Raw genomic sequence first — 18,238 nt, forward strand, 5'->3', positions numbered from 1 at the left:
GTAAAGATACCAATGAGGGCCTTGGCTACTGCAGGGGCAGTAGTCGACCTAAGGGGAATAGCTTCAGGATACCTGGTAGCATGATCCACTACTACCAGGATATACATATTTCCTGAGGCTGTGGGAGGTTCTAGTGGACCAACTATGTCCACACCCACTCTTTCAAAGGGAACCCCCACCACTGGAAGTGGAATGAGGGGGGCCTTTGGATGCCCACCTGTCTTACCACTGGCTTGACAGGTGGGGCAGGAGAGGCAAAACTCCTTAACCATGTTGGACATATTGGGCCAGTAGAAGTGGTTGACTAACCTCTCCCACGTCTTGGTTTGTCCCAAATGTCCAGCAAGGGGAATGTCATGGGCCAATGTTAGGATGAACTTCCTGAACAGCTGAGGCACTACCACTCTCCTAGTGGCACCAGGTTTGGGGTCTCTGGCCTCAGTGTACAGGAGTCCATCTTCCCAATAGACCCTATGCGTTCCATTTTTCTTGCCTTTGGACTCTTCAGCAGCTTGCTGCCTAAGGCCTTCAAGAGAGGGACAGGTTTCTTGTCCCTTACACAGCTCCTCCCTTGAGGGTCCCCCTGGGCCTAAGAGCTCAACCTGATAAGGTTCAAGCTCCAAAGGCTCAGTTCCCTCAGAGGGCAGAACTTCTTCCTGAGAAGAGAGGTTCCCTTTCTTTTGCTGTGTTGTAGTTGGTTTCCCAACTGACTTTCCTGTTCTCTTGGTAGGCTGGGCCATTCTTCCAGACTCCAGCTCTACTTGTTCACCCTGTGCCTTGCATTGTGCTCTTGTTTTCACACACACCAGTTCAGGGATGCCCAGCATTGCTGCATGGGTTTTTAGTTCTACCTCAGCCCATGCTGAGGACTCCAGGTCATTTCCAAGCAGACAGTCCACTGGGATATTTGAGGAGACCACCACCTGTTTCAGGCCATTGACCCCTCCCCATTCTAAAGTAACCATTGCCATGGGATGTACTTTTCTCTGATTGTCAGCGTTGGTGACTGTGTAAGTTTTTCCAGTCAGGTATTGGCCAGGGGAAACCAGTTTCTCTGTCACCATGGTGACACTGGCACCTGTATCCCTCAGGCCCTCTATTCTAGTCCCATTAATTAAGAGTTGCTGTCTGTATTTTTGCATGTTAGGCGGCCAGACAGCTAGTGTGGCTAAATCCACCCCACCCTCAGAAACTAGAGTAGCTTCAGTGTGGACCCTGATTTGCTCTGGGCACACTGTTGATCCCACTTGGAGACTAGCCATACCAGTGTTACCTGGATGGGAGTTTGGAGTGGAACCTTTCTTGGGACAGGCCTTGTCTCCAGTTTGGTGTCCATGCTGTTTACAGCTATGACACCAGGCCTTTTTGGGATCAAAGTTTTTACCCTTGTACCCATTGTTTTGTGAAGAGGCTTTGGGCCCACCCTCCTGTGCAGGTTTTTGGGGGCCTGTAGAAGACTCTTTACTATTTTTAGTTTTGGTTGTCTCATCACCCTTCCCCTGGGGAGTCTTTGTGACCCCTTTCTTTTGGTCACCCCCTGTTGAAGTCTTGGACACCCTTGTCTTGACCCAATGGTCCGCCTTCTTTCCCAATTCTTGGGGAGAAATTGGTCCTAGGTCTACCAGATGCTGATGCAGTTTATCATTGAAACAATTACTTAACAGGTGTTCTTTCACAAATAAATTGTACAGCCCATCATAATTACTTACACCACTGCCTTGAATCCAACCATCTAGTGTTTTCACTGAGTAGTCAACAAAGTCAACCCAGGTCTGGCTCGAGGATTTTTGAGCCCCCCTGAACCTAATCCTGTACTCCTCAGTGGAGAATCCAAAGCCCTCAATCAGGGTACCCTTCATGAGGTCATAAGATTCTGCATCTTTTCCAGAGAGTGTGAGGAGTCTATCCCTACACTTTCCAGTGAACATTTCCCAAAGGAGAGCACCCCAGTGAGATCTGTTCACTTTTCTGGTTACACAAGCCCTCTCAAAAGCTGTGAACCACTTGGTGATGTCATCACCATCTTCAAATTTTGTCACAATCCCTTTGGGGATTTTTAACATGTCAGGAGAATCTCTGACCCTATTTATATTGCTGCCACCATTGATGGGTCCTAGGCCCATCTCTTGTCTTTCCCTTTCTATGGCTAGGAGCTGTCTCTCTAAAGCCAATCTTTTGGCCATCCTGGCTAACAGGAGGTCATCTTCACTGAGAGCATCCTCAGTGATTTCAGAAATGTGGGACCCTCCTGTGAGGGACTCACTATTTCTGACTAACACAGTTGGAGACAGGACTTGAGGGGTCCTGTTCTCCCTATTTAGGACTGGAGGAGGGACATTGGCCTCCAAGTCACTAATTTCTTCCTCTGTAAGGTCATCATCAGAGGGGTTGGCTTTTTCAAACTCTGCCAACAGCTCCTGGAGCTGAATTTTGGTAGGTCTGGAGCCAATGGTTATTTTTTTGATATTACAGAGAGACCTTAGCTCCCTCATCTTAAGATGGAGGTAAGGTGTGGTGTCGAGTTCCACCACATTCATCTCTGTATCAGACATTATTTTGCTAAAAGTTGGAAGACTTTTTAAAGAATCTAAAACTGTTTCTAGAATCTAATTTCAAACTTTTAACAAACTTTTAAACTCTAAAAGACAATGCTAAACAGGGACTTAACACACAAGGCCCTAGCAGGACTTTTAAGAATTTAGAAAAATTTCAAATTGCAAAAATGAATTTCTAATGACAATTTTGGAATTTGTCGTGTGATCAGGTATTGGCTGAGTAGTCCAGCAAATGCAAAGTCTTGTACCCCACCGCTGATCCACCAATGTAGGAAGTTGGCTCTGTATGTGCTATTTCAAAGTAAGGAATAGCATGCACAGAGTCCAAGGGTTCCCCTTAGAGGTAAGATAGTGGCAAAAAGAGATAATACTAATGCTCTATTTTGTGGTAGTGTGGTCGAGCAGTAGGCTTATCCAAGGAGTAGTGTTAAGCATTTGTTGTACATACACATAGACAATAAATGAGGTACACACACTCAGAGACAAATCCAGCCAATAGGTTTTTATATAGAAAAATATCTTTTCTTAGTTTATTTTAAGAACCACAGGTTCAAATTCTACATGTAATATCTCATTCGAAAGGTATTGCAGGTAAGTACTTTAGGAACTTCAAATCATCAAAATTGCATGTATACTTTTCAAGTTATTCACAAATAGCTGTTTTAAAAGTGGACACTTAGTGCAATTTTCACAGTTCCTAGGGGAGGTAAGTATTTGTTAGGTTAACCAGGTAAGTAAGACACTTACAGGGCTTAGTTCTTGGTCCAAGGTAGCCCACCGTTGGGGGTTCAGAGCAACCCCAAAGTCACCACACCAGCAGCTCAGGGCCGGTCAGGTGCAGAGTTCAAAGTGGTGCCCAAAACACATAGGCTAGAATGGAGAGAAGGGGGTGCCCCGGTTCCGGTCTGCTTGCAGGTAAGTACCCGCGTCTTCGGAGGGCAGACCAGGGGGGTTTTGTAGGGCACCGGGGGGACACACAAGCCCACACAGAAATTTCACCCTCAGCGGCGCGGGGGCGGCCGGGTGCAGTGTAGAAACAAGCGTCGGGCTCGCAATGTTAGTCTATGAGAGATCTCGGGATCTCTTCAGCGCTGCAGGCAGGCAAGGGGGGGGGTTCCTCGGGGAAACCTCCACTTGATCAAGGGAGAGGGACTCCTGGGGGTCACTCCTCCAGTGAAAGTCCGGTCCTTCAGGTCCTGGGGGCTGCGGGTGCAGGGTCTCTCCCAGGTGTCGGGACTTAGGATTCAAAGAGTCGCGGTCAGGGGAAGCCTCGGGATTCCCTCTGCAGGCGGCGCTGTGGGGGCTCAGGGGGGACAGGTTTTTGTACTCACAGTCTTAGAGTAGTCCTGGGGTCCCTCCTGAGGTGTTGGATCGCCACCAGCCGAGTCGGGGTCGCCGGGTGCAGTGTTGCAAGTCTCACGCTTCTTGCGGGGAGCTTGCAGGGATCTTTAAAGCTGCTGGAAACAAAGTTGCAGCTTTTCTTGGAGCAGGTCCGCTGTCCTCGGGAGTTTCTTGTCTTTTCGAAGCAGGGGCAGTCCTCAGAGGATGTCGAGGTCGCTGGTCCCTTTGGAAGGCGTCGCTGGAGCAGGATCTTTGGAAGGCAGGAGACAGGCCGGTGAGTTTCTGGAGCCAAGGCAGTTGTCGTCTTCTGGTCTTCCGCTGCAGGGGTTTTCAGCTAGGCAGTCCTTCTTCTTGTAGTTGCAGGAATCTAATTTTCTAGGGTTCAGGGTAGCCCTTAAATACTAAATTTAAGGGCGTGTTTAGGTCTGGGGGGTTAGTAGCAAATGGCTACTAGCCCTGAGGGTGGGTACACCCTCTTTGTGCCCCCTCCCAAGGGGAGGGGGTCACAATCCTAACCCTATTGGGGGAATCCTCCATCTGCAAGATGGAGGATTTCTAAAAGTTAGAGTCACTTCAGCTCAGGACACCTTAGGGGCTGTCCTGACTGGCCAGTGACTCCTCCTTGTTTTTCTCATTATTTTCTCCGGCCTTGCCGCCAAAAGTGGGGCCTGGCCGGAGGGGGCGGGCAACTCCACTAGCTGGAGTGTCCTGCTGGGTTGGCACAAAGGAGGTGAGCCTTTGAGGCTCACCGCCAGGTGTGACAATTCCTGCCTGGGGGAGGTGTTAGCATCTCCACCCAGTGCAGGCTTTGTTACTGGCCTCAGAGTGACAAAGGCACTCTCCCCATGGGGCCAGCAACATGTCTCGGTTTGTGGCAGGCTGCTAAAACTAGTCAGCCTACACAGATAGTCGGTTAAGTTTCAGGGGGCACCTCTAAGGTGCCCTCTGGGGTGTATTTTACAATAAAATGTACACTGGCATCAGTGTGCATTTATTGTGCTGAGAAGTTTGATACCAAACTTCCCAGTTTTCAGTGTAGCCATTATGGTGCTGTGGAGTTCGTGTTTGACGAACTCCCAGACCATATACTCTTATGGCTACCCTGCACTTACAATGTCTAAGGTTTTGTTTAGACACTGTAGGGGTACCATGCTCATGCACTGGTACCCTCACCTATGGTATAGTGCACCCTGCCTTAGGGCTGTAAGGCCTGCTAGAGGGGTGTCTTACCTATACTGCATAGGCAGTGAGAGGCTGGCATGGCACCCTGAGGGGAGTGCCATGTCGACTTACTCGTTTTGTCCTCACTAGCACACACAAGCTGGCAAGCAGTGTGTCTGTGCTGAGTGAGAGGTCTCCAGGGTGGCATAAGACATGCTGCAGCCCTTAGAGACCTTCCTTGGCATCAGGGCCCTTGGTACTAGAAGTACCAGTTACAAGGGACTTATCTGGATGCCAGGGTCTGCCAATTGTGGATACAAAAGTACAGGTTAGGGAAAGAACACTGGTGCTGGGGCCTGGTTAGCAGGCCTCAGCACACTTTCAATTGTAAACATAGCATCAGCAAAGGCAAAAAGTCAGGGGGCAACCATGCCAAGGAGGCATTTCCTTACACAAGGTAACAGCTTAACATACTGCCTCAACTGAACCCCTCTCTAAAGGGCCCAGGTATCCGCTTTTAACTAGCTGACTGAGTTCTAAAACTGTATAAACCAAAAAATTGCACACACAGTTCCAAAAGGCGAGAAATAGTATCTACCGGTTCTGCAAATCAGGGAAACCAAAAGGTTGTAGGCACGAGCCCTCACTCACCTTTCGGTGACATGCTTCATCATAGGGCTGTGCTCCTCGTCAAGCCGGCGCTGCAATGCCTGACGGGCCCCACACGGGGGCTCTTTGCCGGAGATCTTTTAGAGTGAAAATGCGTACCGGTCAAAAGTAGAAAACGAGGATTGGAATAGGAAAGGTTAAAAATGTCTAGAGGTAAAAACTGTTGAATTCTTTAATTAAATGTTAGTACCTCTGGCAAGATTAAAAACAAAAAACTAGGGATATAGTAAAATAATGTCTACACTCCCCATAAAACGTCAAAGTTCCGGGGGACCACATCGATCGTAGGTCTGCAGTTGGAACCACGACTTTACATTAACCATAGAGGTTTCTTTCAATACAATGTCTGTCCCCCGAAGATGCCCCGCATTTAGCTTTTGAAGGGTTCTGCTTTCCCTAGTATGGGCAGCCCAAGTATTTGAAGGGTTAGGTACGTTTTTGAGGTCCTGACGAATCACATAGCGAGAAACATGTTGAACAGTGATGTAGAGTAACACAGGGGACCCTGTGTTTACCTCATTTCATTCATACCACTCCCTAGTATGAGAGGCGGTAGCTATAAATAGCATTTTTTGACGTTTTATGGGGAGTGTAGACATTATTTTACTATATCCCTAGTTGTTTTTTTTTATCTTGCCAGAGGTACTAACATTTAATTCAAGAATTCAACAGTTTTTACCTCTAGACATTTTTAACCTTTCCTATTCCAATCCTCGTTTTCTACTTTTGACCGGTACGCATTTTCACTCTAAAAGATCTCCGGCAAAGAGCCCCCGTGTGGGGCCCGTCAGGCATTGCAGCGCCGGCTTGACGAGGAGCACAGCCCTATGATGAAGCATGTCACCGAAAGGTGAGTGAGGGCTCGTGCTTACAACCTTTTGGTTTCCCTGATTTGCAGAACCGGTAGATACTATTTCCCGCCTTTTGGAACTGTGTGTGCAATTTTTTGGTTTATACAGTATCGGGAGCTCCACACACTGGACCAGGAGTCTATCCTCCAAATATCCCTCTTACTGCCCCTCCTGTTGTTTTTTGATGAGTTCTAAAACCCCCTTGTGGATTACCTACTCGTTCATAACAGATTTTAAGCACTATGGAAATCCTCCTTCAATTGGTTTACTTTTTGACAGACTTGCCCTATGGGCATTCAAAACCTACTAGAAATGTATTCTCAAAACTTTTGTTTTAAAGTTATAACAACTATAGTGTAAGAGAACTGACGTCACATGTTCCAGGAGCCATATATTGATTTCAGACTTCACATCACAGTGTTGTCTGAGGTGGATCCATGACAGAAGTTCAGCACCATCTAAAGCAGTCGAAATGCTGCTGCAGAAACAAATTACAGCCCCAGTGTGACTTATGGGAAGGTTCACATATGGAACCACTGCAAGGAATATTGCTAAGTAGGTAATTTATGAAATCAGAAATATTAAATCACATGTTTTTCAATGTAATCCAATAATATTCCCATCAATATTGCTCTCCAGATGTCATTTAAAGGACAGTATTTGCTGAGTCATTCTCTAGGATAGTTTTAGGCAGAAACATCTACTCAATGTAATATACACAGTATCCAACTGATGCTGTAATAGAACAATTTGGCAGAAAGAGAAAAGGAGACTTGCAGTGGAGATCAGATATTTTTACATCAATTACTTCATGATATTTCTCCTTACACATTATTGAAAAACTGAGAAGATCAGATTGCTCGCCACTTTATGAAATGCCTTCTGCAACAAGCATTTGTGAAGCAAACTGGTCTCATTTTGCGTGTACACACTCTGGCTTTGACAATGCTTGCTCAGTGCAAGCATTGGTGAAGCCAATACCAGTGGGTGACCACTCTGGAACACAGTGGTGGTCATCATGGAATTTTGTTTTTTGCACTCTTGATAGAGGTATACTGTTTTAAGATGGCCACCATGTCGCATCACATTGCAACATGTATGTAGCCATCCTGGACCATGAATTACAAATATAGAATTCCAAGATGGCTGCCACTATTGATATCAGCTTTACAAAAGTCAATGCCTTTATGAAGCCAATACCGGCAGTTACAACCAGTGAGTAGCAGAGCACGGTAGTGCCAGCAGGTGCATATGTTTTATTGTGTTCAGGTTCCAACAAGGATCCTGGACTCAGAGGAAAAAAAATGTCTTCTGTCATGTCAGGATGAAAGGATACATACATTCAAATGCTCCTCTGAGTCTGATAAACACAAGTACAAGGCAGCATGTATTCCAATGAATAAGCAGGAAAGTGAGATAGCAACACAGCCATCCAATCACATGTATGGGGCAGACCTAAAGCCCATTCAGGGTGTAAGTTAAAGATTACAACGCTGTCGGTGGAAGATGGCTAAGGCTCTGCAGTGAAACAACTAGAAAACTTCTGTTTTAGAACAGCTTTAAAAAGCAAAATAGTGTTAAATTTTAAAATGTTTGAAGTCTGACATTAGAAAGAGCTTGCCATTTAGATGAATTATTCTCCTTGCATATAAATATATTTTAAAAGTTAAGCCTGTCATTTATCAGTAAATGTAAGTTGCTACATTTACATGCGCAGTATCATGCACATATCTAAACCAAACTAACTTTTTTAAAAAAAAACATTTGTTCATCAGTCATACTTACTTATCCATGAAGTCATCAGCAACCTTTTTGGGTATATTGTCTGCATGTCGAAGAAGCCATATTATTTCATCACGGGCAAACGATAAAGCCATAAATACAAAAAGTGCCTGAAATACAAATACATTTAAAGTCTACAAATGCACTTGAAAAAAAACAGACAATGAAAACTGTAATAAAGAAAGGTGACTTATGCTGTAAAGATGTGCTTATAGTGTGTAGTGCTGTAGTTCGGACTTTAGAAGAAATCTTTCCAGTCACAAGGAAAATGTTGACTCCTCCTTAGCTGGATATGCCAATGTGCACCAGCTCCATACCAAGATTGTTTTTAAAACAGCAGGTGAGAGTGGTATGGATTGGTGACTAGACGCAGATTGGTGCACATGAGGACTTTAAAAGGGAAGCTAGTTAATAAAGGAGAAGACCTGTGATCAGAGCCACACCCTCCCACGGAGGAAGGTTGGCACAAGTGAATCTATAGCCCAACATGCTTCAAACAGATGCTTACAGGGTAAGTAAAATTTTTCTTTCACAGCATGTTTTACTGTAAGTACACATACTGTGCACAGATTGTAAAGCCGTAACCCCTACAAGAGAGCTGGCAAGAGTGCGGATGATGCAGATGTCTGAAATATGGTCCTTAAGACCGTCTGGCCTGCTACTGTCTGTCTAGGATAGTCCCACAATAATATTTAGTGAAGGTGTGTGGGGTTGACAAAGTGGAAGCTTTACATAGGTCAGCTAGCGGAATATGTCCCAAAAATGCCATGTTTGCAACCTTCTAGTGTGTAGATTGCACCCTGGGTATAACAGGGAGGGTTCGCTTAGCTTTGTGATAGCAGGTCTGGATGCATTTGACTATCCATTTGACAATGCCGGCTTTGGATATAGGGTGGCCCTCCCAAGGTTTAGCAAAGGCAATAAATAACTGGTCCACTTTGCAAAAGAGCTTGGTCCTATCAGTGTAATACAAGAAAATGATTTTGACATCTTAGATGAGACTGTGTGAGAAAGACTGGGAGCTTTGTGGTTTTGTTGAGATGGAAAGGGGAAAACACCTTAGGGGGAAGTATATGGTTAATTCTGAGTACTAATCTGTCTTTATGAACCTGAAACAATGAGTTATTGCAGCGCATGGGGCCAATAATTCACTAATACCCCTAAGAGAGGTTATGATGACAAGTAAGGCCACTTTACAGCAGAAGTACTCGAGAAGGTCAGTTTCTTCTTTCAAAGAAATGTTTCAGAGGGCTTTGAAAGCAGATTTATGGAGATCTCACCTGTCTAGGGATGAATGAACAGTTGTTTCTGTCTTGCATCCAGCTCCTTCTGAAGTCCCTAAGGGATAGGTTCCACCGAGTCGCTGGAGCCTGCCATTGAACAGGGCTTTGATGCAGGTGTTGTCTTCAATGCAGATGAGAGCCTTCGGGAAGCTTCTAATTCAGGTCTACTCTCGGTGCTGGCACCGCAAAAGTCTTCAGCTTCAAAGAGCTGAGGCTTATTTTTAGGCTTGATGGCTATGAAGGGTCAGCCCCTCTGAATGGAGAGTTGGAGGTTTCGAGGCATCTGGCAGATGCTGCCCAGAAACCACGGGAGTTTTAGTTGATGCGCTCGATGTCCGACCCCCTCACAGTCCTCATTGAGGACTTTGCCCTGGGATCAAGGGTGAGGTGAAAGGAGCCTCCTCTGCTTGCGAGTTGGGTCAGAAGAGAAAGTCACCTCTAGACTATGCAATGGCTGTTGGGACGGGTTGTGTGAGAGACCAGCATCTTCACCCTTTGTCAGGTGAGTTTTGCGCCCCCAAGAAGTCAGTGCGTCATTGGTGGCTTGCTGCTGCATTCTCTGAAGTGCCCACCTTCTCTCGCCTCAATACCGAAAGCATTCTTTAAATGTAAGGTAAGGTAAGGTAGGCCTTGCACCTATGGTGGTCAGGAGATATTCAGAAGTTGCACACATGGCACTCAGGACAGTTCTGTAAGGGTGTTCGTTCCATCATCCTAGGTACATTCTCATGAAGATGTTGTCAAGGATGTCATTCAACCACAGGGGGCACATGATGTAGCTCAGCAACATGGATCCGCAGCATCTAGGACGCAGTTGATAGCAGCACTGAAGATGATCCAACTCAAAATATTGGAGTTAAAGGTGGGCCGGAACAATACATTGAGGAAAGCATCAAACTCTGAGCCCTAGTAGTACACGTCCGAACCTGATGGTGGAAAAAATAATCTAATAAGGAGTCTGTTGCCCATGTACACCGCCAACTAAGGGAGGAGTCAACATATACCTTGTAACTAGAAAGCCTTCTTGAAAAAAAAAAAAAATGCAAACATCCAAGCCCAACACTAGGTGTCAGGACTATGCAGAACATGTATCTACAGCAACACAAACTACGAACAGACATTTCAATATATAATTCAGGAGCAGATAAATAATGAAAATGTTACTTCTTAAATCAACAGCCTTCTAGAGATTCACAATGTGCTATTGGAATCCACACAGTGTGATCAGGATTACAAAAGAGAACTTGGGAAAATGTTAAGCCTTAACAACCCACAGATTACACATAATGCTGTACAACTCCCTTCAACTCAATTCCAGCAGAAAGCAGTCCATCAGAGTGTGTGATACATGAATAACTAGTCCCTTCTATGTTAATTTATTTTTAAAATATACATTTTTACGAGTGTGTTTTTTAAATATTTGTATAGCTATTCTTGTTATTTTTCGAAGCATTACTCGGCGACCCACTGCCTCTTACAGTAAAGTCTCTGTTTAATAAATGTATTGGTAACATGGCATAAAATGGCAGGACAACGGCGGAAAGAGGCTATGGTGCTGAGATGTTTTTAAATGATAATTGTAATAATTATAACAATGTGAAAAAACAAGATTTGTTCCAATTTGCCAGCCTCTCAATTATCAACTCAGTATGAAACAGATCACAAAGCACGGTTCATAAGAAGTGATATTAGTGATACTCAATACAAGCATCAAACAAGGAACATGGAACACGGCCTGACATAATTGTTAATTAGCTTTTTTAAGCATACACAGAACATACAGCATACACAATTTCCGGAGGATGGGGCTAGGAAAATCAGGCAAATAAAGAAACGGCTTGCGATATTATTGCCACAATATTATGTACAGATTTCAATCTAGTGCCTGATTGGAATTTCGCTCCTGCAAGTAAACATGCTTGAAGGACTGCAGCCAAAGGATGCTGGGCAGATAACAGACCTAAAATTCTGGAAAACTGGAACCAAGTGAGTAAAGGGCAAATATTCAGACCTATTGGTTATTCAGTTTAAGGATACATTTGCCACCCTGGGGGCTGCGTAAGTCAGATTTGAAGATGAGGCCTTTCCTAATTCTTCAAAATGTTCAGATTGCTTGCAGGATTTAGGAGATGCTGGGTTTGGACTGGTGTTTCTGTACTCTTTCTGAGTGTCTCCAAGTCAGCCTTCACGCGGCATCTTATCGTGTGCATGCACACCAAAGAGGGTGGCTCCAGAGAGCAGCAGATTCTCCTTTGTGCCTCTGGTTTGAAACCAGTAATACACGGCCATGAAGAACAATTTACAGTCAATTCCCTACAGAATCCCTAGACTGCCAAATCAGATGATTCAGCAGAGGCAGCACTAACTATTTGACTGGAGTCCATCATTGTCTCTTGTAACACCTCTTGTAAGCTCTATCTGTCCTCATGAGGGAGTTTCTCTTGAAGATGCTGGACAGTCTCCCAGAGGGACATGTGATAATGCCCAAGCAGGGCAGAAGCACATGTAGTCTTAATGGCAGTTGCAGGCTTGAAACATAACTTTCTCCTAAAAGCATTAATTTTCTTACTCTCTTTTTCATGAGGCACTGTGAAGAGGTGGCATGGTATTCACGCACAATAGAGGCAAATTAACTTCGGCTTATATTTCTTCTTCAAGTGAGCTGGACTTCTCGGAGGCTCGCAAAGAGGGCCACCAAAGGAAGTAAAGGTATTGAAGAATACGTCACTTACCTTTTAGTGAGGATAATTGAAGAACTAAGTCTTCAGCTTCTTGTGGTATTCGAGAGGCAATGAGGAGGCTCCGATGTGGTGAGGAAGATAGTTCCATGCTTTGGGGGAGAGATATGAGAAGACGGGACCTCCAGCTATGGCTGTGCAGATGCGGGGTAATGATGTTAGTGACTTCGACTGAGCAGAGTTGCCTGTGAGGTGTGAAGCAGTGTATGTGGCTGTTAAGGTATGCAGGACAAAGTCATGCAGTGCTTTGTATGTGTGTGAGCAGTCTGAATTTGGTGTGTTTGTGAACTGGGAGCCAGTGCAGTTCTCGCAAGTGAGGGATGATGTGGGTGCGACGAGGTATGTTGAGTTTGAGTCTTGCTGCAGCATCTTGTATTGTCTGAAGCTGGTTCAGGGTTTCTTAGTCATTCATGCTTACAATGTGTTGCCGTAACTGGGTTTGCTGGTGATCAAGGCCTGTGTGATCTCCTTCCTGGTGTTCCCAAGAAGCTCTCAGAGAATGTCTCATAGCATTCTAAGGATGCAGAAGCAGGGGAGGTCACTTTGTTTACTTGGGCTGTCATGTGGAGCTTGTCGTTCAGGATGATTCCAAGATTTTTTGCGCGGGGTGGTGGTGTTGGGTGAAGGTCTGAAGTTAGCAGGCCACCAGGTGGAGTCCCAGGTAGAAGCTTTCCTTCTGAAGATCGCTACTTCAGTTATGTTAGCGTTTAAGTTTGAGGCAGTTGGTTTTCATCCATGTGGTTACAACGTTCATGCATGTTGCGAAGCTGTTTTTGTAGTGGGGGTCTTGTCTGACAGCGAAAGTATCACCTAGGTATTGTCTCCGTAGGAGATTATGTTGATGTTGTAGGATCTGATAAGGTCCGTTAGCAGAGTCATGTAGATATAGATCAACATAGGTCTTAGGGACTCCACATAAAGAGTAGAGTGGCAAGCTGACTCTGTGTTCTTCCTGTGAGGAAGGAACAAATCCAGTTGAGGGTGGGTCCTTATACTCTTGTCTCATGCAGTCTTTCGAGCCGGGTGTAGTGCTGAAGGCTGCAGACGGATCCAGTAGTATGAGGGCTGTTGGGACTGCACAGTCTAAAACCGTCCTCATGTTGGCGGATGCTGTGATGAAGGCACTCTCTGTGCTATGGTTAGGCCAAAACTTGATTGCATGTTGTCCAGGAGCTGGTGTGAAATGGAGAGAGAGTTGCTTGTTTATGTCTTTTTTCATCACTCTGGCTGAGTAGTGTAGAAGGAAGATCAGGAAGCAGTTTACTCGTCTTGTAGGGTCTGCCAAGTGTTTTTTTTAGCAGTGCGTTGACCAACATCAAATCTTTAGCAGTATCCCAGCGTGCTGGTAGGTGGCATCGTAAAGCCTGCGACGATGCGCCATGTTGGGAGTGACTTGAGGAGTTGCACATAGGCTTCAATGATAAGCGCTAACATCAGTTGCTTTCTAGGTATTCCACACCCCCGAACACAGAGGCCAACAGCAGATCATAAGAACCAGTGTGCAGATCCCTAGACCTGGGAAGGTAGGTGAGGAATCTGCAGTTAGACAGAGTATATGCTAAAAAGGCATTACCAAACCTAAGTACCTTATTCTTCTGGCAGACAATTCTAACCGCAGATTTCTCAACTTCTGAATAGATACCAAAGCAGAACTTCCCATATGATGAGTCTGTGAAATGGCTCAAATCAAAAAGTCCTGCAGGACCGAGCGGGAAAAAAGCCCTTCTCATCAGACTTGGCTGTCTAGACAGTACTGCTTCATGAATATCTAATTGCCTTATTCATGTTTTGAAGTGTTGATGGCATTTCAACACAGTTTTGGATATTGGGTATCATCAGGAACAAAAAATATAGGGACACCTAAAAAATAAATAAAACCAAAACTCTACTCAGGCCACATTATTAGATAATAGATGACACTCTACCTTAATTTGTTCCCTCGGGGACCGTACATCAGCTATAGATACGAAAACATAGAAAGCCTTGACTGATAAAAGGGCATGGATTTATTATAATCTTTGATTTAGACAGCTATACATGGTTGGTTGTTGTTCTATGGAACACGTGTTTAAGCGGTCTTTCTTTTTTGTTACATGTATGTATTGTTTGTTGTTATTTTGTTTAATTCCTCTTTTCACGTGGGGCAGTATGCACTTAAATATATAATAATGATGGATATATGCACTGAGTGATGACTATCAGTGTTTAACGTGAACAGGACAATTATATACAGCCATTGTTGCAATTATATTCTTGTTTCAATTACATCACTAATGATAACCCCTGTTTTTTTTTTTTTAAACACTTTATGCCTTGGTTCTCGTTGAGAAAGGGCTGCCCTTGTTTTTTAAGGAAGACTCTGAGTCAGAGCGCACATTTGCTGCGCTTCGTCATCCAGCACCAATGCTCCATGATCAGGTGTGGGTTTGATGCTAGGATCAGCAAGATTCAAAGCCAGTGCAGAGCCCGTGACAGGTCCAGAGGATTTAAACGGCCAAGTGTCGAGGATCCACCAGCGGAGTTCCAGATGGAGGCCCTCGCGGTTCCTTGGGGCCTGGAAGGAGCTAGCAACCAAAGCCAAAAAAGAGCAGTATGGCTTCATAAAACTCCTGGATTTGCTGCAGTATTGCCAGAGCATGCCGAAATTTGGGTTGGCTAGGAACAAGGGTTGGAAATGGCTTTGAAGGGGATCGGCGTCAGAAGCGAGACAGCAAGGCACGATGATGCCCTCCCACTTTCTCTGGAATTCAAGAGTGGTGGGAAGGGGCGGCGTCCTGCATGGACTTTTATGTTTCTTCTTCAACTTAACTGAAGGCTTCATGTGTGACTAAGATCAGCCACGGGAACGACTTAGGGGCAGGGTAACATACTTTGCCTTCCGTCTCAATCAGTCACAATGTGGACTCGTCTGGTGCTTGGCAATATGAAGTTTGGCTTGGCGCTCATGGCCTTGGGGTTCATCAAGCACAGTCACTTGAGGTCTTGGAGCTATGCTATGACCTCAGGCATCACAGACAAACCTGATTGGGATCTGTCAGACATTTGCATGTAAGAGTTCTTACAAGATTTAATCCCTGTACCTTTAAGGGTGAACTAGCACACTGGAATGTTAGGAAAATATTTGCAAAAGCAGTCTCAAAGAGACCAGGAGTAGCTCAAGAACCACATCTGGTGGCGCAGAAAGAAAGGAACTGATTTCAGCGCACATGGGTGTCACTGATACGCAACCGCGCAGGTCTCTTCCGGAGCCAAAGGACATCACCATCCAGCGTGCTAAATATCTTCTGTATCCAGTTGAACATCTGAGAAAAATTCAAAAGGTGAGGAATATGTGGTTAGAAGTTTTTTAGAAGAGGAACTGATGATGAATTGTTTCAAAGATTGCTGAATTCTTCAACTGAGTAGTTGGTGTGGGTGTTTAGAGTTCTGTACCACCCCTTACCAAGGCTGTCACAAGCTGTGGTGTCATTCATTGGTAAAACCCTCTCTATAGGAGAGTCAGGCAGAGAACATTGTTCCACTGACGAAAGGATCATGCAATGAAGAGTATACATGAAGTCGAAATCTTGTGCAACAAACGGCCATCATTTCGTAAGTGGATCTGCAGTAGCATCTTGAATGCCAGTGAAAGAGTGTGAGCGAGGTTTTGAACAACTGGAATATTGTTTCCTACAAAGAAGGATTCTTGAACAAGTCCTCAGATGTGATACCTCACTTGGTACACTAGGACACTTAACTGGAGATGCAGGAGCCTCAGCACAAGAAGGTAGCAAAGGTGTCTAAGGAGGCAGCACAGGCTGAGGAGTTTCCGGAGATGCAGGCAAGACTGGTACAGTAGCTGGGAGCCCCTCTCCTTTGGAAAAAGAAATCAAGGAGTATAAACAGAACACCATGTTACTGCTGGTGAGACTGCTTGGGATGGTAAATGTGTCCTGGAGTAACCTGAATCCAGACTACAAGGCACTCACCTCTACTTTATCATGCAGTTTCAATCCACAGATAGATGGAAGCCCTGATAGATATCTACGCTCCAGACTTTCATATGCCTGCTCCCTTGGGCGTCAAATGAGGTCTTAACCGCAACAGCAAGTAGGGTATAAATGAATCCGGCCTTCGACGTCATGGATTTTGGTGTTGAATGCATGCATAAGTCTTTTTCCTTGTGAGATACTTCCTTGCAACTCCATCATCAGGAGTCCTGGAAATGGTTAAAGGAGATGTGGTAGAAAGCAAACCCTTTCCATGTCCCTTAATTCTTCCAGACACTGATACTTCACGCTTGTGCTGGTCCTCCTTGAGTGCAGTTAGTCTGATCTTTCCCATGTCCTTCAAAGTCATAAGGGTCGATTTGTGCCCTTTTTCTTTCCCAGGAATACTGCACTTCAGAAGAGAACATATACTGTGACGAAAAAAATAATTTGTCGGGAATCAGGAAAGAAGCTCTCTGTGTCTTTAAAGACTTTGAATAAATGTGTTTTTGAATGTTTAGAGAGGTTTACAAAGACGAAAAACCCATAGAAAAGGTCAAACTTAGCGCTCCAGGAGCCTGTTACCAGGAGCTGGAAATAAAACTTGGTCAATTGCCACTGACAATGCATGATGGGATACTGGTGGTTTGTACTCCTTAAAAGGAGCAGTGTCAGTTTTGAAAGTCATTCGGGCTGCTGTCTATTAAGCTATATTTACTCTCCCCTTTCTTTATATTAAAAAAAAAACGGTCTAGTCACTGTGAGATTTATAGTGACCCTTTTTTCTGCATGCTAAATTTTTTAAAGAATATAGGCAAAAGCTGGCCAATAACCCTTCTAAAGACCATCAAAATATGTTGTTTAAAAATGGCTTTTCAAAAGAAGAGTGTTCTCTGACCCCACCAATGGGCAGGAAACTTTAGTGCTTATGACTAATAATGAAGAACCGCTGGAAAAGAAATATCAGTTTGTCTGATCTTCACTGCTGTTTTCCTAAAATATATGCTACTTGTTTGCCAAGCATGTTTTCCTAGAAGCCAACAGCGCAGTGACATGCAAATTTCTCATATTATTCCTGGAGCCAAATGAATATGGCAAAATATGTCTGCTGTAACATCTGCACCAGCACACTGCAAACACTGAGTTACTGTGCAATAGATTCCCTTTACCATGCTCCAAATGGTGTGATACATTATGCATGAATTTCTAATAGAACCAGATATCTGGAGATGCTGCCTCAATAAAGTAAATGGACGTTCCAGAGCTTTCACAGAAATCATGCAATCCCAAACTGAAACTCCCTTATATTGTTAAGGACGCAGAGGGGCATCGGATGAAGATAGATGACTGTGAATCACATGGATAAACTCACCTATTCAAGTTATGTGCTAAAGTAATGGAATGGGGGGGGGGTCTAAGTGAACCTGGGCTCTGGCCCACTTTAGGACTTAGACAGAAGCTTTTGCCACGTTGAGTTTACAGGCTCCTGTGGGGTAGTAGGATGAGCTGGTGACATGCAGACTAGCTTAAGCATGATCAAACATTTCTCTGTGCTCTCAAAGCTAAGGTTAAATGCCCATGAATATGGCTTTTGTGATTCAAGGGTTAGAGTGTTGTCCATTTGTCAATGACATCATCAGTGAAAGAATACAGTTTTATACATTACACAAAAAACCTAAATGCATGCACAACAAGATATAGTTTTCGAGGACACAAAAAGCAGACACAGCCATGTATAAAGCATACATTTATGAGAAATGTCCATGCATACTAAAAAGGAATATGCAGAAAAAGTTAATGTTGAAAGTAAGCCAGAAGAGAGCCCGTACAAGTGTTTGGTTGAACACCTTCAGCGCTGCTTATACCATAGATACAGTACGCAAATTTATA

At 44.5% G+C, this 18,238-nt stretch overlaps 1 protein-coding gene across 1 annotated transcript in view; it reads right to left on the reverse strand.

Moving 5' to 3' along the window:
* The window catches only part of NCKAP1 (NCK associated protein 1), a 906,912-nt gene that overhangs the window by 618,906 nt on the left and 269,768 nt on the right, over window positions 1-18,238 (reverse strand). Inside the window, exon 12 of the mRNA XM_069225777.1 lies at window positions 8,363-8,469. Within this exon, the coding sequence (XP_069081878.1) occupies window positions 8,363-8,469 (107 nt within the window). The remainder of the gene's footprint in view (window positions 1-8,362; window positions 8,470-18,238) is intronic.

The sequence above is a fragment of the Pleurodeles waltl genome, chromosome 3_1, assembly GCF_031143425.1.
Source record: "Pleurodeles waltl isolate 20211129_DDA chromosome 3_1, aPleWal1.hap1.20221129, whole genome shotgun sequence".
Taxonomy (NCBI): Eukaryota; Metazoa; Chordata; class Amphibia; order Caudata; family Salamandridae; genus Pleurodeles; species Pleurodeles waltl.